At 38.8% G+C, this 24,204-nt stretch overlaps 1 protein-coding gene across 1 annotated transcript in view; it reads right to left on the reverse strand.

Annotated features, from left to right (window-relative positions):
• LOC104563193 (V-type proton ATPase subunit S1-like) overlaps window positions 1–24,204 on the reverse strand; it is a 58,215-nt gene that overhangs the window by 20,527 nt on the left and 13,484 nt on the right. The window contains exons 4-6 of the mRNA XM_061988777.1: window positions 22,779–22,972; window positions 21,650–21,690; window positions 15,783–15,868 (exon numbers count right to left, since the gene is read on the reverse strand). Coding sequence (XP_061844761.1) covers window positions 15,783–15,868; window positions 21,650–21,690; window positions 22,779–22,972 — 321 coding nt within the window. The remainder of the gene's footprint in view (window positions 1–15,782; window positions 15,869–21,649; window positions 21,691–22,778; window positions 22,973–24,204) is intronic.

Raw genomic sequence — 24,204 nt, forward strand, 5'->3', positions numbered from 1 at the left:
CCAGTAAAGTATTTCAGCACGTTTCGTATGAGGAACAGCTGAGGGATCTGGGGCTGTTTAGCCTGGAGAAAAGAGGGCTGAGGGGAGACCTTATTGTTCTCTACAACTACCTGAAGTGAAGTTGTAGCAAGGTGGGGTTTGGTCTGTTCTCTAGGAACAAGCAAGAGAACAAGAGGAAATGGCCTCAAGTTGTGCCAAGGGAGGCTTAGGCTGGATATTAGGAGGAATTTCTTTACTGAAAGGGTTGTCAGGCATTGGAACTGGCTGCCTAGGGAGGTGGTGGAGTCACCTGGAGGTTTTTAAGAGATGGTTGGATGTTATGCTTAGGGAAATGGTCTAGTGGTTGATAGGACTAGGACAAAGGCTGGACTCAATGATCTTAAAGGTCTTTTCCAGCTGAAATGACTCTATAATTCTATGAAAGGCTGAGAGAACTGGGACTGTTTAGCCTGGAGAATGGAAGGCTCAAGAAGAGGATCTCTTGAATGTGTACCAGGAAGACTGTAAAGATGGAGCCAGGCTCTTTTCAGTGATGCACAATGACAAGACCAGAGGCAATGAGTACAAATTGAAACACAGGAGGTTCCATCTGAACATCAGGAAACACTTTTCCTATTATGAGGATGACTGACCACAGGTTGCCTAAAATTGTGGAGTCTCCATCCATGGAGACATTCAAAATCCAGCTGGACACAGTACTGGGTAATTGGCTCTAGGTGGCTTTGCTAGAGCAGGGAGATTGACTAAGCCTACAGAGGTCACTACCAACCTCAATTATTCTGTGATTCTGTCCAGTTCTCTCCTAAATCATCTACAGATCTAGACCTCAGTATGATATGAGTAGGATGCAGGATGAGGAAATTTTCAGAAGTTGTAGAAGCTTGATCTTGTTAGGATGTATTTTCCTAAGTGAACTACACACATTTTACCTACTACTTTTTCCAAGTCCTATTGTTTGAATTGACATCATACATATATGTGCCTTTACACATACACATATACTTAAAGATTAGAGCGAAAATACACTCAGAAGTGGAGAAAGTCTAAAAAATGTCATTTTTTCCCTGCTGATCACACAGCCCTACAGATAGATTCAGATCGAGAATACAGGTCTGAGCACATTTACAGGAGGACCAAGAGAAGGAACTTAAAGTAGACAAAAGCACACAAAAAGGAAAATGTTTTCAGAGCAAGTATAAGTTTGCATTGCTGAATCTGGAATGAACTCTGCATAAAAAATGGAAATTAAATCTGCAGAAAATGCTCTCCTTCTTACAACTATGCATTCTCCTTTCTACTTTCACTTCAGCAGCTGGTAGGGAATTATTAGGCCATTGCTTTTTATCACACTGAAGTGAATTACATACACACTTGTAAAGCAACTGTAAGACAAATCAAGACATCAGAATAAATGTCAATAGCATAACATTTTGCCCAGAGGAGCCCTTCACCCAATTTTCTCCTTTTTAATTAATTTTCCTTTAAAGCAGGGGAAAAAGATTGCACAGAAATGAGGTACATTATATCAATAGCAATCATTTAATAACAATGACTGCTATCGTTTTAGTGGCCTTCACTACGTGCCAGGCTTGCTGTCTCACATTATCATCTGATGGCTCCTTTGCCCAACTGTACATCCCTCTGCCAGAAAGCCAAATGACTTGGGGATTGTGACATGCAGCTCTGACCTAGTGTTCTGCATCTCCCAGTGTTTTTCACAAAAGCAAGGCTGGGACACAAATGTTAAAGTCAAAATCAAATAGAGTTGAAAGACTATTCAGGGGAATGGAACATCTTTCATACGATGAAAGCCTGCAGGAACTGGGGCTGTTTAGTCTGGAGAAGAGGAGATTGAGGGGTGATCTTGAACATTTATAAATATCTAAAGGGTGAGTGTCAGGAGATTGGGACATCCCTTTTTTCTATTGCAGCTAGCAACAGGACAAGGGGTAATGGGAAGAAGCTGGAACACTTAAATATAAGAAAAAACTATTTCACCGTGAGAATGATGGAGCAGTGGCACAGGCTGCCCTGAGGAGTTGTGGAGTCTCCTTCCTTGGAGGTCTTCAAGACCTGCTTGGACATGTTCCTGTGCGACCTGTTCTAGGCGACCCTGCTTCTGCAGGGGGGGTGGACTAGATGATCTCTAAAGGTCCCTTCCAACCCCTACCATTCTAAGATTCTATGAAAGTCTCACTATAAGAGATAATGATCTCACTGCAAAAGATAATATTTTATTTTAAATTGATAATGCTGTTATGACTTGTGGAGAGTATCCAAGTCATGACCAAGCACTTGGAGAAGCTAGAAGGGACAAAAACCTGCAATATTTATTACATTGCATAGTTCAATGACCTGTATAAATACAATCTGCAGTGTCAGCTTGTATGTTTGTGGCTAGATCCGTTTCCTTACAGGCTTGTCTCTTTGCAGCATTGGGCTGTATAAGATCTCCTGACTGCCATTTACAGAGAATGTGACTACTCTGTATAACTAAATATGGTTCAGAAGGGAGTAAGTTAGCAGGGATCATGAAAGTGACAGAATCTAGAGTGGAGGAAGGTGCTGTGGTAATCATTCTGCTTGAAAGACCTTAAAATGAGGGAAGGAATTTTTGCATGTATGTAACATACAAGTGCATCCATAAATACCACAGAAGTCCCAATATTCTGAAGAAAATGTGCATACTTTCTGTTACTTTCTCACTCTAGCTCTTAACAGATTTTATATCAAACTTTTTCAGTTAACTTTCAGGAAGAGCATGGATTGGCCTATAAAAAGATTTTGATTTTAGAAAGTAAAACAGAATATATATACAATCTGGAGTAGCAGTGGAAGGAGCTGCTACACTTTGCACTTTAAATTTCAGTTAGGCAAAATAACCCAAATACAACAATGAAAATGATGTCTCGGTTATCTACCAGGATGTTAAAAGACATGTACATCTTTTTAGCTAATCAGATTTTTCAATCTAGTGTAAAAAAGAGGGAAAAAATACTGTATTAAGAGCTTGCATTGTAAAACAGAACTAATCCTAAAAGGAATCTACCAGATGAATCATTCAAGGAGTATTCAGTGATGCCAGTCTCCCCAGCTTTAACACTAGATTTTGGGCCTTGCTTCAGGCAATTCTGCCATAAAGATAAAAGAAGTTACAGATTTTACATCATTTTTAAACTGCTAAGGGGAATACCCACTCCAACTGTTGTTTTTCCCACTTTCTTCTGTCCATATGTGGAATTAGAGTTGTCAAAGGCGATGTGGAAAAAGATGAGGAGCCTCTGTTTCAAGAAGAGGAAACTGGTATGTATTGAGGGTTGGACTGAGGTTAGATAGGAGTCTGATGGGTTACCTAATTGAAAAACGCAGACAGGGGCCAAAATGTGTTATTCACAGTACCCAGAGAGATGCTGTTCGTCCCATATGAAAGCTAGTCACAGGGAAACAAAAAGTCTTAAAATCCATAAAAGTCTCCTTCCCTTTACTTAATGTTTTGATCCTGCAACATTTTGAAGGACTAATCAGAAAAAGTGGGGAGCTCATCTCTCTTTTTTCCCAATTTGAAGAAAGAGGTGTGGACAAGATGACAGATAACAGCTTTCAGCATCTCCATCAGTGTGTTACAACTCTTTTGGAGAAAACAGAAAGTACTAGAGCTTGCACTGCAGGAACTTGTGAAGGGAGTTTGACTCTGTTTTCCAAGTTGTGCTGAATTAAAAGGCAAAGGCCAATAATTCTAGCAAACTGGATCTCTTGGGCAGGGAAGATAAAACAAGGGTGGGGGTTTTTTTTCTTCATAGAAAATGAATAAAAAGGTGCTTAGTTTCTACTCTGCTTTCTTGCACCCAGTATCCACTCATTTTTTCTGACAGTAGTGCACATAGGATAGTAGGTATTTATATAAATGAAACCCATGTCAGAAAGTCTAGACAAAGCTAATCTTAGAAATAACATCCACACTTTTTTGAAGGAGATTACCATGCTTTCTTTTCTCTTCATAAACCTTTTTTTCCCCTTCCAAGTTTGTCTCAAAATAGATGTATTTCCACCAAACCTTTCCTGTTAACACATCTCGGCCAATGTCATCAATCTCAATTTCATACTTTCTTCATCTCCTGCCAATCTCCAGCCCATCAACTAAAACAAAACGAGGCCAAAGCATGCAATCTTTGTGAGAATTGCCACCTCTGAGGTGTAGTTACCAATGCTTGTCACAATGGTTTGGTATTAAACTTTGGAAAATTGAACTTTTTAAGTTAAGGGATATTAGAAAACAAAGAACAATTTCCTTTGATAACTCCCATGTGTCTGTTTTTGGGTGCCTGATGGCTATTGCTGTTCCTACACTGTAGCCAAGTTTCCATGCCAGGCAATGGCAAGACTGGCTGGGGATTTGGTTCAACCACAATTAATTGCTGCTGCTGGCAGTCCAGATCCTGAGAAAAACTGTGGTGCAGTAACAAGAAATATTGTTAGGATCATAAAGAAATCATGTACTGGGGAGGAGGAAGGAGTTTTCAACAATGAGGAAGCAAAGCAGAATCCAACATCCACCTTACAATAGTTCTACTCAGTGTAAGACAGGAAATCCTCCTTATCCTGTTCCAGGGTTTTGCAAGTGACTTGGCTGAAAGATCTAGAGGAAGAGATATCTAGCTGTTAGAATACTTGGTCTTTAACTTTCATACTATAGTGCACTAAAATGTAGAATGGTACTTGTTATGATTTATTAAATACCTATCTGTGATGTCACTCAATCATCTGAGCTAAAAGAGAAATCTCACCACAGAACAGCTGCAATGTTTCCATAAAATTGTGAACATTGAGATTTTATTAAAATGAGGAGGACAGAACATGAACAAAATATGCCATTAACATCAAATTTTATGTCAAGCACCACTTTATGTGTGTCTTTTACAGCAATTCTTCCATTAACAAATTTAGTAAGAGGCTCATGTCACTTTGGCAGGAAAAGTATGAGTTTCTTGTCTTTTTTTTTTTGTCTAGTAGTGACAGTAAGGAAACATACCATACAACACCACAGTTACAGAGATTCTCATGCGAGGCTAGAGTGAGCTGGTAAGCTTACATGAATCAGTATAGTGCTATGATATTAGGCTGGTTACCAGAAGAAACACAGACTTGTCAACTTCACGCTGGGCAAATTTGCCTCTTGTTTTACAGCATCACCAGCTAAAAGACATGGGGTCCACTAGTGAGTCCCAGAGCCCTCCCACCATTGCCTCTGGGTCTCCTGTAATTTGGCTGGTGCTAACACAGGTGACTTTATAGGGCTGTTTCCTCAAAAAATATTACCGTCACATTTCTGTAATCAGTCAATCTTCTAATTAGACAACTTTCTAAAAAAAGATACATCATGTAATAGGTGAATGAAATCCCATTCAATTTCAAGCTGTCAGTTACAAGGGATGGGGTAATACAGTCCCCAGAAAGAAATAAGATCTGTACTTCAGTACACAAACACTGCCATAACAATCTATCAACATTTTATTAACACCCTAAACTAGTTCTTAGCTTTGTCTGCTAAAGCTCTAATGTGCAAACTTTGTGAATAGAGGCTTGCATGCAATTCCAGGTTCAGAGATTCTTATGGAAAAGCCTCTAGAATTTCATAGAAGTAAATTTTATAAAGAACATTTCAATAGAACTATACATCACTAGGACATATAGATATATATACATATAAGGATCTATTTCTCTGTTAAAGTCATAAATATGCTTGAAAATTACACACACATACACAAAAATAATCCTCTATCCTACTTCTAGAGGCACGTATGCTGTACTTACAAGTTTAATGACTGCATATGCACAGTGGCTATGTTTGAATAATGATGGTCCCTCTTTTCTGTTTCAAGTGGCTGAAAATCATTAGTTGATGGCTTTGAACAGTGTCTAATACTTTGGGGGATCACAAGTAAGGTACAAGTTAGAACTGCACAACAAAATGTCTTCATACCACAGACCACTGAGTTTCTAAAATCAAAACCTTCTGTGGCACTGCATGAAGCAACTGTGTTCTTCTCTAAAGTGAAAAGATAGAATATGATATGCCAGTTGAAATTGAAACAAAATAATCCAAATTGCTTCTTATTCGTCTTAACTATGTTACAGATTGGATGCACTAAAACTTAAGTGTTTGTTTTTTCTGCCATCAGATCACACACATCTGCCAGGATCAGGGATCTGCATTTTACCAAGTGTTGGCAAATTTTTACGTCATGTGTTGGTAAAGTGTGTCTCTTGCTCTAACAGCTACTCCTTTAGCACAATGAACGCTGCAATAGAAACTAAATGGTGCAGGATATAAATGTTTTTGCCAGTGCATGGGGCTTCCCTGTGGTTGAACCAGCTGGTTCGTTTACCAGCTTTAGTCATTTCATTTCCTACAAAGGAAAAGAGACAGGTACTCATTCAGGCAAGTGTTTAGGGCAAGGCTGCTCTGACCACATGCAGGAGCATATATAGCCACATATCACTGAGCTCCTGCCTCTTCAGCTCCAGGAACACATGGAGAGAAGACACGTAGACTGTGATCCTGTGGGTGGATGGGCTCATTTCATGTTCCTAATCCTTTGCTTCCCCAAAAGATCTGCCTCTGAAAATGATCATGCCTATGGACTTTGGTGTCTGGAGAAGTTGCTGAAGATACGAGAGTCCATGCTCATCAGTGGCAATGAATAGGGAATAGGTTCAGAGTTCCTCAAGGTGACTTGAAGATTGCAAGGAATCCAACTCACTTTGCTGCACTCAAAGCAGGGAAAACTGCACAAAGCTTGGGGTGCTACCTATTCCATTTCCATTTGCCAGTCACTTTTTGTTATGGATTTCCTGGTGGCCAGTACAACAACAATTTACATGCAAGAGGCTTTTTTTTTTTCTTTTTGATGTAGCAATTATTTTCATTTTCAAAAGTGGCAGTTCTACAACTTACTAGGCAAACATAAGAAGGAAAGTCTGTGAGCTTCCTTTAGCAGAGCTTTGTTTCATATGTTGTTGGCTACCTCTTCTGGCTCATGGTCTTTAGTTAAATAAGTTACATATCACCTTTCACATTCCTGTCACAGAGAAATGCTATGTCAATACCCCGAATTTCCACTGCCAAGACACAAGACCAGCTAAACTCTCTGAAACCAAAGTTCCTTCTAGCTCACTGCCAGTGTTAGTAAACTATGGCTAAAAGTAAAAATAGGAAAAAAGGGTAAATATAAACAATAGTTGTCCCAGATTACCCTTCTTGATTTCAGTAATCTTTGGGTTAGAAATCTGCAGAGCTGAAGGTTGCATTCAAAGGAATACATGTAATAATATCTTCCATCTCTTTTTCCTGTCTTTCTGCCTTTAGTTTGCCAAATCACCAAAATCTCTGTACTTTTGTCACCCAAAACTAGTTTATTTTGTATCTATGAAGGAATTTGGTGCTGCTGAATTCTTGCATTATGGTCTGTCAGTGGTGATAATCACAAATACTGGCCAGAGATAGCAAACAATGATATCCTGTTTATCCCATCCATGTTATTGGTGGGTTTATTCACTATTTCACTCTTGAATTGTCACTTTTCCTAGGTAAAATAGCTCTAGTTTATCCCTTTGGAGATGGGGTGGCCAGAATCAAACACACTATTCCACTGGTAGACTTGCACTCACCAAGGGCTTAGTGAACTAATTGATGCTTGCTGCTTTGCCCTCTTCCTTTCCAAATGATTGGTAACACTAATTAAGTATTCATCCCACCACTGACTGCTGGGATGTTCCAAGATATCTACCCACATATGCACCATAATCTCTCTTCTGAGAAACAGCAGCCACCCACAGTGTAATATGTAATATTCATATGTAAGGTTTTCCTTATGTGTGTTACTTTCCTTCACACTGGATTTCATCTGTCATTTTGTCATCCAGTAACATAGTGCTGTGAGTGGCTTTTCCAACTTGTCAGTACAGCAGCAAATTTCGTCACCTTCCGATTTCAGCCTCCTTTCCATACTAACAACTCTGGTGAACAGGACACGCATCAGCATCAATCTCCACAGAATCCCACTGACAATCACTCCCCACTGTAAACAGTAACCCTTTATGCAGTTTCCTGCCTTTTTAATTTTTTTCCCCAAGCTAATTTTGTTTTTTAACCTTTTTTTACTGCAGCAACAGGTTCATTTTTATCATAGAATGGTAGGGTTGGAAGGGACCTTTAGAGATCATCTAGTCCAAACCCCCTGCAGAAGCAGGTCCACCTAGATCAGGTGACACAGGAACTCGTGTCCAGGTGGGACTTGAAGACCTCCAAGGAAGGAGACTTCACAACCCCTCTGGGCAGCCTGTGCCAGGGCTTCCTCCCCCTCACAGTGAAATAGTTTTTTCTTATGTTTAAGTGGAACCTTTTGTGTTCCAGCTTCATCCAATTACCCCTTGTCCTGTAACTAGATACAATAGGAAAAAGAAATGCCCCAACCTCCTGACACTCACCATTTACATATTTGTAAATATTAATAAGATCTCCCCTCAGTCTCCTCTTCTCCAGACTGAACAGCCCCAGTTCCTGCAGCCTTTCCTTGTATGAAAGACATTCCATTCCCCTGATCATCTTGATGGCCCTGCACTGGACTCTCTCCAGAAGTTTCCTGTCCCTCTTGAGCTGAGGAGCCCAGAACTGGACACAGGACTCCAGATGAGGCCTCACTAGGGCAGAGCTGACGGGGAGAAGAACCTGCTGGCTACACTCCTCTTGATGCATGCCAGGATGCCATTGGCCTTCTTGGCCACGAGAGCACATTGCTGGCTCATGTTTAGTTTGTTATCAACCAGTATTCCCAGGTTTCTCTCCGCAGAGCTGCTCTCTGGCAGGTCAACCCCAGACTGTACTGGTGCATGGGGTTGTTCTTCCACAGATGCAGGACTCTGCACTTGCCCTTATTGAACCTCATGAGATTCCTCTCTGCCCAACTCTCAACTCTCAAGCCGGTTGAGATCATGCTAAATGGCAGCACAGCCTTCTGGTGAATCAGCCAATCCTCCCTACCTAGCTACCTACCTACTGCCTCTCAGAGAACTTTGAATTCTTATTTTCTTCATATATCCACATATTTATTACTTCACTTTCAAATAATTTTTTCAGTACAGAAGGTAGGTTCCCTGGTTGTCTTTCTCAAGGTATGGATCCTCTTCTCAAACCCCATGTCACACCTGCTGATTCCTGCTCCTCTGGGATAAAGGCCAAATGAATTTATAATTTTTGGATATACATATATAAATTGTAATTTATAAGTTGTGCATAAGAAATCATGACAATTGATAGTTTGGCAATTTCTTATATTTTTTTACTTAAAAGTTAGGTGAAAATTACATTACTTTAATAACATGATACTATTCAGTTCATTGATTTATTCTGAAGTCTCTTCTACTGCCACTTCAGTAACAAAAAAACTTTTTGAGGCTCTATGATTACTGGAAAAGTCTCCGAAGTTAAAACTTCTCAATATTCCAGTAAAGCGATGATCAACATACTGACACATTTGGCTTTGTGTTGGCATTTATTTTTCTGAATTCCTCTTCTTGTTAGGTCCAATGCTCTTTGAAAGTCTAACACATTTTTATTAATATTTTTTATGTCTTTTGCACATTATTCCTCTGACTCTCTGCCATATGATTTTTGCACTAAAATTGCAAGAACTTATATAGCTTTTCATTTTCTGTGTGCGTACATGACTTCACTTTTCAAAGCACAGCTTTACTACTTTGAATAGCTTCACTTCTTTCACTCTTGTTCATAACACAGTTTGGGATGTTTCAATGGTGGAAAAAGGGTAAAGAAAGAAGTGGCCTTTCAAAAATACTTTTTGACATATAGTTTGAACTTTCAATATGTGGTGGTTAAACAGTTTGCATTCCATTTGCAAACAGTGTCAAAGTAATTAGCAGAGGTTACCCAGAAACTCATCAAATCAGAGATACATGTATCATTTTGATCTCTAGGTTAAAGCTGTATCACTTGAATGCTATGTTTGGCCTGAAATCTCAAAGACTGTTTCTAGAATAGGACTCTAGAATTCCCAGAATGTTTATGTCTCTTTGTATCCAAACTTCCTTTAAGACACCACAGCAGTCCTTTACACATCTATTCTCATCTATATGCTCTAATAAATTTTTACATTGGCATTTTCCTTCCAGAAAGTTTTATGCATGCCTACAAAATGTGCCATATCAATATGCTTGTTTACTGTTATCTATTTCATTTATTCTATCCTATTTTAGCCTTATACCTTAATTTTATTCTGAATTATTTAGTTTATGACCTCTGCCTCTATATGACTGTATTTTTAAGAGTATTCATTGCTATTTTCATATTTGAATTTTACCAGTTTTGGGATTTTTTCTCATCCTCACCTGTGTCCTTCTCCATCATCCCTTCTGGACATCAGTTTTCCTGTTCCTTAGTTTTAAACGCAAAATAAATACACTTTTCTAATTTGGTGTGTAGGGAACACTTGTAGAGGTTTCATCTATGCCTTAAAAACTTAGTTAGCAACTTAAAGTTGAAAAAAAAAATCTAATCAGATAGGAACAGTAGTTTAGTTCCATGATGCTTTTCATTTCCCAGTTAAGTCAATAAGCATACACATACACACAGACATAAATATAAAATGAAAATAAAAGTTGCAAAAAAGTCAGAGAATCTTAATGCTCTAGTGCAAAATCTAGGGTCAAGGTAAAGCACTAGTTTTCAGTTATTTCCCTGAATTCCCCACTAAGACATGGAATGAATCACACAGAATTGCTAGCAAGCATTTCTCACATCCTTGGCATTCAATTTCCAAGCTAATTTGGCTAAATGTTAGTTCATTTTTCTTCCTCTAGAATGACAACTGACTGGCTTCAAAGAGCCTTATGCAGTTCTGAAATTATTTAAAAAGCCTCTACCTAAAAAAAAGACGACTCTTAAAAAAAAAGCCCTTAGATATCTAGGAAATCATTATGTGCAAATTCTTACAGGCTAAGGTTTGTTCTTCATTATAATGGAATCCTTTAAGTGGGGAGAGGAGACAACTAGTGTATGAGGAATTCCTATGGTTTCTTCTTTTAGGTTGGAACCACTGATGCTTTATTATACTGTCAAACTATAATTGCTCCCTCAAACACAAAAAAGAAAACAGTAAATGAATAAAGCAGTTCTTATATTCAAGGATGCATGAGGATATTAACCCTACAACCCCAACGCCTGCAAATGGCATTATAGGCATTTTTCTAACATGTTGTTCATGAGAAAGCTCCTGTTATATAATGCTTGATTATATTAAACAGTTAAAAGTATTCCATTAATCAGAAGCTGTGAAGTCAGTGGGGTGGCTGTTGCAGAGTTCAGTCTCCTCAGTGGTGAACTGAATAGTCAAGAAAAAAGAGAGGAGCTAGATATAAGTGGAAGATGCAGCACTGCAAAATGTACTGCATTTAAAAAATTCATTAGGTAGAAGGCAAAACCAAAGAAAATGCAACCATAAGCACTTGTCAAAGCTGACAAAAACTTTTCATACTCTTTTTATCTGGGGATCACATCAATAGCACTTGAAGATACCTTCAAGTGACACTTTTTAAGAGTCAAATGCAACCACTTGTGCTGCACATCCCTGTTACTTATGGCTGAATAAAGTTCCTGTAACTCATATTACTTGGCTCTGAGTGGGATAAAAGACTCAACACACTTAAACACCAAGTAGAGCAGACAGCTTGTAGAAAGAAGCAGTCAAAAGCCCACGGTAGCTGAAGTTCTCTGAAAATGTGGAGGCAGTAGAGACGGTTTAAACAGCGCTCCACAATGCATCTGTAAAAAAACGAAGTCAGCAAAATGAATACCAGCTGGGAAGTAGCCACAAGGCTCCTTTTGGCGATATTTGGTTCCTCAGCATTCAATCTAACCGGGAAGAGATAACAACTATAAAACTCTTGCAAAAATTTCAGAAGAAAACTTGTAAAGTGTGACGTGGACATCATGAGGATATGAATGATGTGAAACAGAATGAGATTTATGATTCAGAGCATATCTAGTTTTTGATCATGGTAACCTTTTTAACCTCTTCAATTACAACAGCACAGATAAAATGATACATTACAATCACAAGTTCAAAAAACTAACTAGCAGCAGGCACAAGTAGAGGGGCTGCTTTGATCCTAGTCCCCAAGAACACAAAAATTCATAGATTGATGAAAAGTCCTGATGCACAAGTGAAATAAGGACTGTAGGGGGGGTTGATTTTCCCGGGGGAGGGGGGCAGGAGGGGGGCAATAAAAAGCTGACAAATGAGTTTCAAGGGGGAAAAAAGATCTTGGCAGGAAACTCCTCAATTCTCGGGATAAGTTTCTGAGTTTTAATGGAAAAGAAGATGAGAAATGTTGAGAGTTGTCTGACTAAATATATAGGCTAAGTATGATGATTGCCTTTATGGTTGTCTAAGACAAAGGAGATTATGAAGGTTGAGTTTCATCTCATCCTGCAGCAGTCCCCTGCCAAACAGGTCAGAAGGATCAAATGTCTTTGGTTATAAACAGAACCCTGGTTGATGACTTCTGATGTAGGCATTTCCACTTTATTTGCCCACAATTAGGTGACATAAATTACTCTCTCAAAGTCAGCCAAACTCAGCCAGAACTTGAAAGCAAAGCATTTTGGAACAAGAGTCATGAGATGTGGCACATGCCCTGTTGAAGGAAGGCAGCTTCCTTATGATATGAAAGGATGTCCAGAGGAATCAACTGATTAGTGACACCCTTTCATGTAGGTCACCAAACAGCCTCTGCTTTAGGGTCTTAATTCTGCCTTCCAGCTTCAAATGCTGAAACTGGAAGAGAACAGGAACCAGCCTGAATAAATCTCCATCATGAATTGGGGTAATTAATTGATAACTATGATAGCCCAATGGCATCTGTAGCTGCACTGAACAACAGCTCTTTCTCACCAAATCAGAAAAGAGGCTCAGTCATAGAGGAGTTTTGCTTCCTTTCTCATTAACTCACTTCTGTGAAGCCAATAGCAGTCTGGAATCTTCCATTATATGCATTGCTCGTGTTTACTTTTCTGTGCTTAAAGCAATGGAACAAGCCAATGTAAAAAGACAATGCTATGAAGCTCGGAACAGCAAGGAAGAAGAGCTGTCAAGAGAGAGAGGTACCTCACAGCCCAGTTTTTGGGAGCTTCATTGCATGAAATTCATTTAGCTGATCAGGAGATGTCTTCTTTTTTTCATTTTTTACAGTGTCATGCTTAAAGCCCATTTCCTTCATTAGTGTGAAAAAGCACTCTTTGTAAATGCAAATCTTTCATGCTGAACGATTGCTATTGATTATCAAATGTACTAAACATTGTACCTACATTATCAAAGTCTTTTACTTGTCCTATATCGTGCTCTTGATTATCACTGGTGAGTGACCTTTCTGGATCACGGAATATATAGCTTAAGCTACACATAGCTTAAGCAAAAGGAGCTTATTAGCTTAAAGTAACAAAACAGTTCACATCTGCTGCAGTTCAAGCACAGCCAAAGATATGTGATGTATACCAAGAAGGGGTTACATGCAAATGCACAGAGCAACGAACCCTCAAAGGTACTTTCCATTTCACTTTTTCTGTCTCTGTACAGATGACAACCTCAAATGCACCGAAATAACTTAAAGTTATTATGAGGGGAAAAAGATATGCTTCAAATGGTTTTATATGGATTGAATTTACAGAATTAAGAAAAGTTTAAATTGTTTATTTTTCAGAAATGTAGAACATCTTAAAATACATTGCTTTAATTATTTAAAAGTGCTCCAGTTGCTGAAACCTAGTCACTTTAATTTAGGAAGCCCATTGAAATATGCACAGACTTAAAATTCAATGAACTTTTAAAATTGCTCAAAAGATTCCTTCTCTTGGCACCAGTTCTTTCATTAATCAAAAATATTTTTCATTCCAATTGTTTTAAATGCAATTTTCATCTAAGAATGTATATGTCTCTTTGGTTTCAAACAGTACAGAGCTACAATAACAAAGCAATTTTCAAAAGAAAATGATTCTGTATCTTTTTAAAAAAATACAAAAAAGGCAGATAAAAAGTCTTGGACTCATGACTTCCTCTCCTTTACCACAAAAACATACAGCAGTGTGAATATTAATGTGAGCTTCCTTCTTCATGATGCTTTGTTTTTATATTCAAAGTCTGGTCTGCAAAACTCAGACTGTGGAAATGAATTTCACATGGTGTATTATTGAAGAAAGTTCTTGTTTTTTTTCAGTAGAACTAGCCTTTTTCCTAGAGTCTGAAGGGACTTTTCCTTTCATCTTATTGGATAGTCATATGTTCAAGATCCTACGTACCTGCAAAAACACGGATTATTTCTGATCAAACACTGAACAGCTTTGGGGGCCTCATCCAATTTTGTCTTATGGAACATTTATGAAATACGATCAAGCTGTCTCTGGGATAAGATAAGGGGACTTCACTTCATACCCATTTAAAACAGGTTTTCTAGGTTTTGTTCTTGTATTAAGAACTGTGGTAAATTTTTCATGGTGTTCGCTCCTGAAAACCTTCCAGCTCCTCAAGACTCTGTCTGCAGTGCTCACACTAGATCTAGACCATCTCCCTAGTGGCTTTCCTGTCACCTAACCCAAGGAAATTGTATCTTCTGTATCTTCAAATAACATTCTCTTGAGTTTGAATGAAAATTGAAATTAAAATAAGCAATATATTAGGAGCTCAGATGTGTTCCCGCTGGAAATGATAGATATGTTTCTTTCAAAGTTGCTGATTCTTAGGATACAGCCCATCCCTCATACACGTCTCTTCTTAATGGAAACTGTATTCTGTTTTCCTCAAGGCATGACTGTCTTCCACTTAACTGCATTAAAACTAAAATTTTAATATTTCTTGATTACAACCAGTATGTTCCACAAAACAGATAACTGCATAAATAACTATTCTCCTTACTGCTAACATAGAATCATAGAATCACTTTGGTTGGAAAAGATCTGTAAGATCATCAAGTCCAATCACCAACCTAGCACTGCCACAGCTGCCAATGAACCATATTCTTAAGCACCACATCTACACTATCCTTCAGTGATGGTGACACAAACCATTTCCTGGGCAGCCTTTTACAGTGTTTGACAATGCTTTCAGTGAATACATTTTTCCTTGTATCCAATCTAAACCTTCCCTGGCACAGCCTAAGGTCATTTCTTCTTGTCCTATTGCTTGTTACTTAGAAGAGACCAAAAACCACCTTTCAGACAGTTGTAGAGAGCAGTAAGATATAATACGATGTGATCTATAAGTGATGTTCTGATAAAAAATTTATCTTTCATTTGGAAATACCAAATATTAACCAATTTCATTCCTTTCACTCAATTTAGAAATGGATACATCAGTAGCCCTCAGTTACATTCTGTCTTTATTGACTAGTCAACCGGGAAGCTTGGTAAGGTTGCATGTAGAAGTTACAATATAACCATTAAATGGAAAAAAAACCCCAAACCTACAGTCCTTAAAAATAAAAATCAGTTTTAAAGACAACAGGAGACTTGTGGTCTCCTAGAACAGTAAAACTTCAATAGTTATCTGATACAGCTACAGTACATGAAAATTCATCCAATCATTTACGGTCAAAACGTCATACAACACAGATCGCTTGCTTGTGTAATCTTGAAAATCATCTACAGCATTCCTCTATAAACATTAAGTTGTTAGAAGTCAAAATTCTGACAGTTCCAGGTACCGAAGGTTACTCACCCTTGAAGGTCTCACTGCAGTATAAACTACGGAAAAATGAATTCCTCGTTCCTGCAGATCCGTGGTCAGTCGTCCAATTATTTTGTCTATAAATAGAAATATGTATAATTTAACAAACTCTGTAAGCCTAGGAAGCTAAAATCCAACAGTAGCTGGAGAAGTAAAGAGCTAGATAATTAAGCTTATTTGGTTTATTTAAGCAATTGAAGTGCTTATACCATTTATATGTCAATAGGTACAAATGGGATAAGACGCACTCAGTGTCTTGAAAAATGCATAATTTCAGTGAGATAATACAAAACAAATACATTGCAACAGTTTAGAAAAAGGGGTGATTTCAAAACTTATATATCATAGAAATAACACCTGAGAAGCTGATGATCCGGCAATTGAAAGCAAAAGAAGTAACAAGAGATGACAGTACTCTGCACATACTTTTAGCCAAGTGATCATTTAATAAATAAATAATAAAGCTTAAGTAGTATTATTGTATGTATTACGAAGTACACAGAACAAGTCACTGGGAAACAATACGCAAAATGTCGTGCTTAGTCTGAGGCATGATATGCATAATACTGGCAGTAATATTCCTTTTTTCTTCAGTGAATTTAATGCTTGAATCTGCAACATCAACAGGATATAGAAAATTTTGCTGTTGACTACAGTGGAGACCAAAGGAGAAATACAGTGGAATATTTCTGAAAAAGGAAGGAAAAGTCAAATAAGGAACAAGGGATCTTTCAAAGAGGTCCAGAGACACCTCTACAGAAGATCCTTCTTTAGTTCTGAAACCACAGACAGCTGTGACAAGCATCATAGTATCATAGAATCGTTGTGATTAGAAAAGATGTTAAAGTCCAACCAGTATCCTAACACTGCCAAGTCCACTGCTAAACCATGTCCCTAAGCACTTACAACTGATACATGTCCTAAGGTGGTTGCAGAGATATAATGAGTGTAATAGTTGTGAATCAAGAACCATTATTAGTGTTGTCCTTGGGACTGATAAAGAAATAAGCAAGCAGACTCACATTTACTGTTTCAATGCCTTACCACTTCTCATCCATGCACTCTGGTGAATGGGTATTTTACAGCCTGGACATACAGGCTTCTCACATTTCAAGGTTATACTTTACAGAAATTATATTTAATTTTCATACAGTGGAAGTGAAGTTTATATTATTACCCTTTTTAACTCCTTCTATTTACAGTACCTATGGTCTCTCTAAGTAAAATGTGTAGCTTTTGTAAAAACAACAGCATTGTTTTCTGCAGGCTTATGACCAAATTGATTCCCTCGTATTACTCAAGCTAAAAGGATCTACTAAAAGAAACGGACTTTCTCAGAATAACAACTGCATATACACTACCAGTGTAATTATATTGGGTATGGAGGTCCAAGGCATCACGCAAGGTAGATTTTGTATTCTATATACATAAAATGCAACTCACTGAAAATTTTCAGCAGCCCTAGCTAAAATCTGAGGAAGGAAAAATGATACATAGAAAAATTCATAGATAGTCTTTGCTTTTTCTTTTATTAAAACAATGGATTGCTTTCTGAAATAACACATTACTTGCATTTCACATCAGTAAAGAGCTACATGTAACTATAGTTACCAGTAACATCTATAACTCTTGGCTTTGGGAAGATTCTAGAGACAATTCCCTCATTCGGAGAAGCTGCTGTGAACACTCTTAAGACAAGAGAGGATAAGTGCTATTCTTAATTTCTAATCTTTGTGTTATTTTACACACGAATGGAAAGGATAGAAGAAATGAACTGTGAAGAAATGTTCTGGAAGGAGAAAAGTGAAAAGAAAGGAAGAGTATAAAGTATGAACAAGAGAGAAAGAACAGCAAAGAGCAAGATAAGAGGGGGGAAAATGGCAGAGAAGAGAAAAAGCAGCAAGAGGAATGCACTGAGAATCAGTGGGAAAAGGAATACATGGCAACGGCAATTGGAGCCTAATCTTATACAGTTGTAGTCACAGGAAGCTCTGCCATGATTTTGATGCATGCTGGATCCAGCAGGTAAGACTGACATAACAAAATGCAACTCCTGAGCAAGGAGACATTTAGGAAAACTGGCAAAAACTGAATAATAGTGTCAAAATCTACCTCATGCAAAAGAGAGAAAGAAGAAATACTGAAAAGAAGCACAAAACCCCGGTAAATCAGAATCCCTTGAAACCTGAGCAGATTTTGATTCTGAATTCCAGCTTGGATTTTGTAATAAGACTCATTTTAATAACATGCTAAAAACCTGTACTTACTCCAGCTTGTAGGTATTTCAGAACAGCCCATTTCCCTTGGGCAGAATCTGAGCCCATTTTTTCTTATAGAGCTTCCTGTCTGCGATGAGTAAAACAGCAGGAGAGATTTCTCTGACATTTTATTACATCAGATTTTAAAACCCTCTACAGCAGTAAGGAAAGAAGTTGCTGTGACAAACATAAGAGGCTTTGTGAAGTTCTAAGCAGTCTACAACAGGTCTGTAGTGTTTTTCTATGGGTTTACTGTTGATGCTGAAAAAAATATTTACAGGCAACATTTATGGGTTAATGATTATCTTGTCACATTGCAGACATGTGACAAATAGTACTTTTTGTTGCTTACCCAGGTAGGATCCAGCAGCAACCCCTCTGTAACAAACACCAATTACTCATGACCTTGTAAGCACTTCTGACCTTGAAGGGTCTCCTGACAGAAATATTTTGCAAAAGGCTGTGGTTGTGCTGCAAACTGTACCTAGACACTTAGACTTGCTGGAGGATAGACTGCATGTCTTGGGAAATGGTGCATGGAACACTTATCTGCTACTTTTGGAATGACTCTTTTCCAACTTTCCCTCATCTGCTGCACAGAACTTCACTGGGATAATTTTAGGGCACTGTGGCTCAGTAACTTCCATTTGAACTAAAACTTTCTGCTGATGTTATTTCTAGTTTTATTGAGCAAAGTATAGAGTCGTTGCTTTGGCAAATAAACTAGAAGGTGAGGATTCAGCCAAACCAGAAGGTGACAGATCACACTCATTTTTCTGGAGTACAGCTGAGATGCAAAATACTAAGTACAGATTTTGCACTTGGTCATACAGTGGGAAAGTTGGTATAGACTGTTCCTTCATCATCCCACAGGACCCTTGTTAACTTCACTTGTTCCAAAATGAAGTGGTCTGAGCAAGGGCTTGGGAAGCTTATTGAGTTTGTGCAACTGCTGAAGGAAGTGCCCCATAAAGAAAAAGCTAAAGTTTAGCCAAGGCCAACATTAAGTCAAGGTGTTTTCTATCTAATATGTTCTGTAGACAAGAAAACTAAACAACTAGTCTGAAATTCAGAGATGGAAATACAGCTGCTTATTTGAGTATAAAAACCACACTCCCTCTGGAGTGGTGCAAAAACAAAGAGAAAAGGGCATACAACTGATTTCAGAACTAAGGTATTTTCACCTGATTTTCAAACCTGCTTCTGATTTTACACTCCCAGCTCTGGGCAGCAACAGTCATAGGCACTGAGAATACCGTTTAATTATCAGCCCACTACAATACAATACACTACAATATGCTACACTACACTGTATGTCCATGAAACTACCACTACAGGATTTTTAGACTTGATAAATCCCAGAAGACAGAGACAGGGAGCAGAATGAAGCCCCCATAACCCAAGGCGAAATGGTGTGTAACCTGCTGCTCCACCTCAATGCATGCAAGTTGATGGGGGCAGATAGGATCCACCCAAGGGTGATGAGGGAGCTGGATGAGGTGCTCACCAAGCTCATCTGCCAGCAATCCTGGCTAACCAGAGAGGTCTCAGTGGACTGAAGGTCAGAAAATGTGATACCCATCTACAAGAAGGCCCAGAAGGAGTATTTGAGGAGCCATAGACCTGCCAGCTTGACCTCGATGCTGGGAAAGGTCATGGAACACATCATCCTGAGTACCATCATGAGGCACACACAAGAAAACCAAGGGATCAGGCCCAGTCAGCATTGCTTTATGAAAGGCAGGTCCTGCCTGATTAACCCGATCTCCTTCTATGACAAAGTGATCTGTGTAGTGGATGAGAGAAAGGCTGTGGATGTGGTCTTTCTGGACTTTATTTAAGACTTCAACATCATTTCCCACACCGTCCTCATGGAGAAACTGTCTGTCCATGGCTTGGACAGATGTACTCTTTGTTGGGTGGAAAACTGGCTTATGGTCCAGCCCAGAGATTGGTGGGGAATGGCATTAAATCCAATTGGCAGCCCATCACCAGTGGTGTTCCCCAGGGCTTAGTGTTGGGGTTAATTCTGGATGAGGGGATAGAATGCACTCTCAGTTAGTTTGCTGATGACATGAAGTTGGGCGGGTATGTAGGCCTGCTTTAGGACAGGAAGGCTCTTCAGAGGAACCTGGACAAGCTGGATCAATGGGCTCAGGCTAATTCTATGAGGTTCAACAAGGCCAACTGCTGGGTCCTGAACTTGGGCCACCACAACCCCATGCAATGCTACAGCTTTGGCACAGAGTGGCTGGAAAGCTGCCTGGCAGAAGAGCACCTGAGAGTGTTAATCAACAGCCAGGTGAACATGAGCCAGCAGTGTGTCCAGGTGGCCTAGAAGGCCAATGGCATCCTGGCTTGTGTCAGAAATAGTGTCGTTTGTAAGACCAGGGAAGTGATTGTCCCGATGTACTTGGTACTGGTGAGGCTGCATCTCAAGTACTGTGTTCAGTTTAGGGCTCCTGACTGCAAGAGAGATGCTGAAGTGCTGGAGCTTGTCTAGAAACAGGTAACAAAGCTGGTGAAGGGTCTGAAGCACAAGTCTGATGAGGAGTAGCTGAAGGAGCTGGGTTTCTTTAGGCTGGAAAAGAGAAGCCCGGAGACATGATCACTCTCTACAACTACCTGAAAGCAGGTTGTATCGAGGTGGGTGTTGGTCTCTTTTCCCAAGTAATGAGAGACAGGATGAGAGAAAATGGCTTCAAGTTGTGCCAGGGGAAGTTTAAATTGGAGATTAGGAAAAACTTTTTCCCTGAAAGGACTCTTTGACACTGGCACAGGCTGCCCAGGGAGGTGGTGGCATCACCATTCCTGAAGATATTTAAAAGATGTGTAGAAGAGGTGCTTATGGGCATGGTTTAGTGATGTGCTTCACAGTGTTAGATTAGTGGTTGGACTCAATGATCTTCAAGATCTTTTCCAACCAAAATGATTCTATGATTCTATGATCTCTAATTCAGAGTGGTAAGCAAAAGCCCTGCCTCTCAGAGCCTCTTTTGTGTACGGCACTTCTCTTTCAGCAAGATAGAAGGTAAAGTTTTATTATAGTGCTGTACGATGATGCAGATTTAACAAGTAGTCTTTAATACTTGCAAAACCAATAAAAGACTCTAAAATCAAAGGCTGTGAAGGGCATCAGTATTGTTTTACAAAGATGAGAAAAATATTTCTTATTCATTCATTTATCCTCTGTTGAGACCAAGACCTTCAAACTGCTGGATGAGCCTGATGCTTCCAGCTGTCAGTGTCTGAGGTGAGATCCAAGGAGGCAGTCAAAACTGGAGAGAGAAGCAGGGTTTGTACTCTGAACTGGGAGGGTCTCAGAGCATGAGCAAAGGCCCATGTCTGAAGAAGAGGTGAATAATTATTACATTGAGGGTCACAGAACTGTAACCTTTTTGGTGGATTTTGAATCAGATATTCAGCATTTCAACACCATGATAACTGACTGCTTGTAAGTACTATAAATGGAGTGAGTAAAATAAAAGTTTTAAATAGTAGTATTAGAACAAACAACAGGAATTAGAGAATACAATCTGCTCAAGTGAAAATACAGACTTAAATGATTAAATGTTAGTTGTACCTTGGTCATATGCTTACCATTTTCAGCAATCGCTTCCAGGATGGAAACTTCATTTGAACTGATACAAAAAGAGTGGGAGAAATAATTACTTTTTTTTTTTTCCTAGGCCAGAACATTGTGAAACAGAAATGTGCAAAGATATTGAATAGTAAACAGATTACTGTCAGCAGCAATCCCTCCATTGTTCTCTCATCTCTTTGATTTGACCCTTTTCTTCTGCAAAGCCATCAACAATACATGGACCACAGCTTCAGCTGATTCTTGAAGCCCTCAGATTTCCTTAGCTGCAGAGAATCCAGACTACTGATGTCATTTTGAGCAACCTCTATGCAGCTTTTTTTTTAACCTGGGGTTGGTACCTTGTCTAACATTTGCCCGTCAATTCCTTAAAGTGGGTATCACATCTTTTTTTGTGTAGTGTCCTGTAATGTAATTGCATTGCACTTACATATGTAATGGTAATAATTACAAATATGTAATTGCACTTCCTTAGGTTCCATTGGTACATGCACCATATACTGACATGTACAGATGCCCAAACAACAAGCTAGGAAGAACACAGAGCAGCAGCTGAGCAGAGGGCCTTGATACACTTATGCTTTATATTTTCTAAATAGGTATTGACTCTGTTAGATCATGGAGGCCTGTCACAGGCCTGGAAACATGCAGAATTATAGCCTACCTCTTCCTTCCAGAGTGATGAAAACCAGTCTCTTGATTAATTTTAACTTCAGCTTTGCATGTTTAGTTGCTTGCTTATTTCTCCTGCCAGGTATTCTGACTCCTGGAATGCCTTCTAGCAGATAATTCTGCAGGTTAATCATGTGTTGCATAAAATAATTCAGCCTTTCTGCTAAAAGTATGTTGCCATTTAGTTTTATTAGTTGTTCCTTTGTTCTCATATAATGAGGCAGACAACATAGGAATGCCTGACTGACTTTCTCAACATAATTCATCTATTACACCTGGTAAGCTCATCAAAGGACTTGAAAAAACATTGAATTCACCCTTCCAAGAAAAATAACTTGGCTAACCCTATAAGCTTCCACTTTAGTGTTTAAATTTCTTGAATATAAAGTGACATTTTCAAAGGCTTTAAAAATCATGCACACATGTGGGTCAGATTTGTTTGTGACAAGTTCCTACCTGAAAAGTGGTTGTAGCTGAACCACCATTAAGTTTGGTTTAGATGTATTCACTTCCAGCTGAGAGACATCATGATCAGTTAAGTTTGTTAACTTCCAATTTCCTGACTCCTGAAGAAAGCTCAGAAGATGCCTGGTAGCCTTGCAGTCAACAGCTGGCAAAACTAAAGATGAAGCAGAAGACTGAAGAATTTCCTGTAACAGATTTATGAACAGTTTGTTTACTTGATTAATAATTAAACACAAAACTTTTTTTTTAATGTACCCTTAATTTAATATTCAAGGTGAGGAACCACAACAGTAAACACTATATGAGTTCTCACCAGCCTGATGATGCTGGCTGTGGGCTGCTCCTGCAAAAGGGTAGTGAAAGGACACACATTGCTCTTACTCCTGCACCTACTTGGGCAAGCTTAAGGCCCTAAGTGACATCACATCCTTACCATCCTTTCTGCACTTGCGGTGGATGAGGAGAGAGGGATAATGTAGAAGTTCTAAAGCTAAGAGTGAACTGTGGTGACAGGTTATGAACGCTGCCACAAGCAAAGTTCATCAGGTGACCATCTAACTAAATGCCCTCAGAGCTGAGAAGGATCAATGTCAGATACCTCATAGTGGAGTTTCTGATGAAAACACTTGAGTGAAATTAACTGAAGAAACTATTTTCATTCTACACATTGGAAACTTGCATAGTAAAAAAAAAAAAATCCAATAATATATAAATTGATAATAAAATTAACTTGAAACATTCAGGGAAAGAAAAGGCAAGATGGAGACTTAAGAATGTTTAAAATTAATGTACCCCAAATTTAATGTGACAGAAGGTACCTTTTCATTGAGTCCAAAGTTAACTTGTTAACTTTGTTTTCCCATTTTTATATATTTGAGTCTAAGTTGAGTCTGTCACTTGATCCAACATTCAGATACTCAAGTTGTTATAGATCTTCTCTCTCCTCTGACTGATGCAAGTGTTGTGGTGTTGCTAACATGCCTCTCCTCCTACTCTTTTTTCCTTTTTATCTGTTCTCCCTCTGCCTACTACTTTTGTGACCCATTCCAGTTCTTTCTAATTGCTCCCAGGTTTTCCTTCCTAGGCAAAGACTAGTTATTGTCACATTTCTGTAGATGTTCATAAAGGAGGATTATGCAGTATTGTATGATTTGCCAGAACGACAGCAAAATCACTTCAGAAATTAAAATAGAGCAGAAAGCACTGATCTGGTTCACAGTTCTTTAAGCACCATTTTTAGCACTGCCTGGAAGGAAAAGATGGTACATTTTATTTTGATTTGTTTGCACATATGAATTTAGACCTAAAATTCCGAGCAATAGTCAATTATTTTCTTTTCAACATTTTAATCTCTTGCCCCCTAGCACCAGCCAGAATGGCAGCAGCCATTTCTTCCAAGGATATATATGAAGCAGAT

The sequence above is a fragment of the Colius striatus genome, chromosome 1, assembly GCF_028858725.1.
Source record: "Colius striatus isolate bColStr4 chromosome 1, bColStr4.1.hap1, whole genome shotgun sequence".
In the NCBI taxonomy this organism is placed as follows: domain Eukaryota; kingdom Metazoa; phylum Chordata; class Aves; order Coliiformes; family Coliidae; genus Colius; species Colius striatus.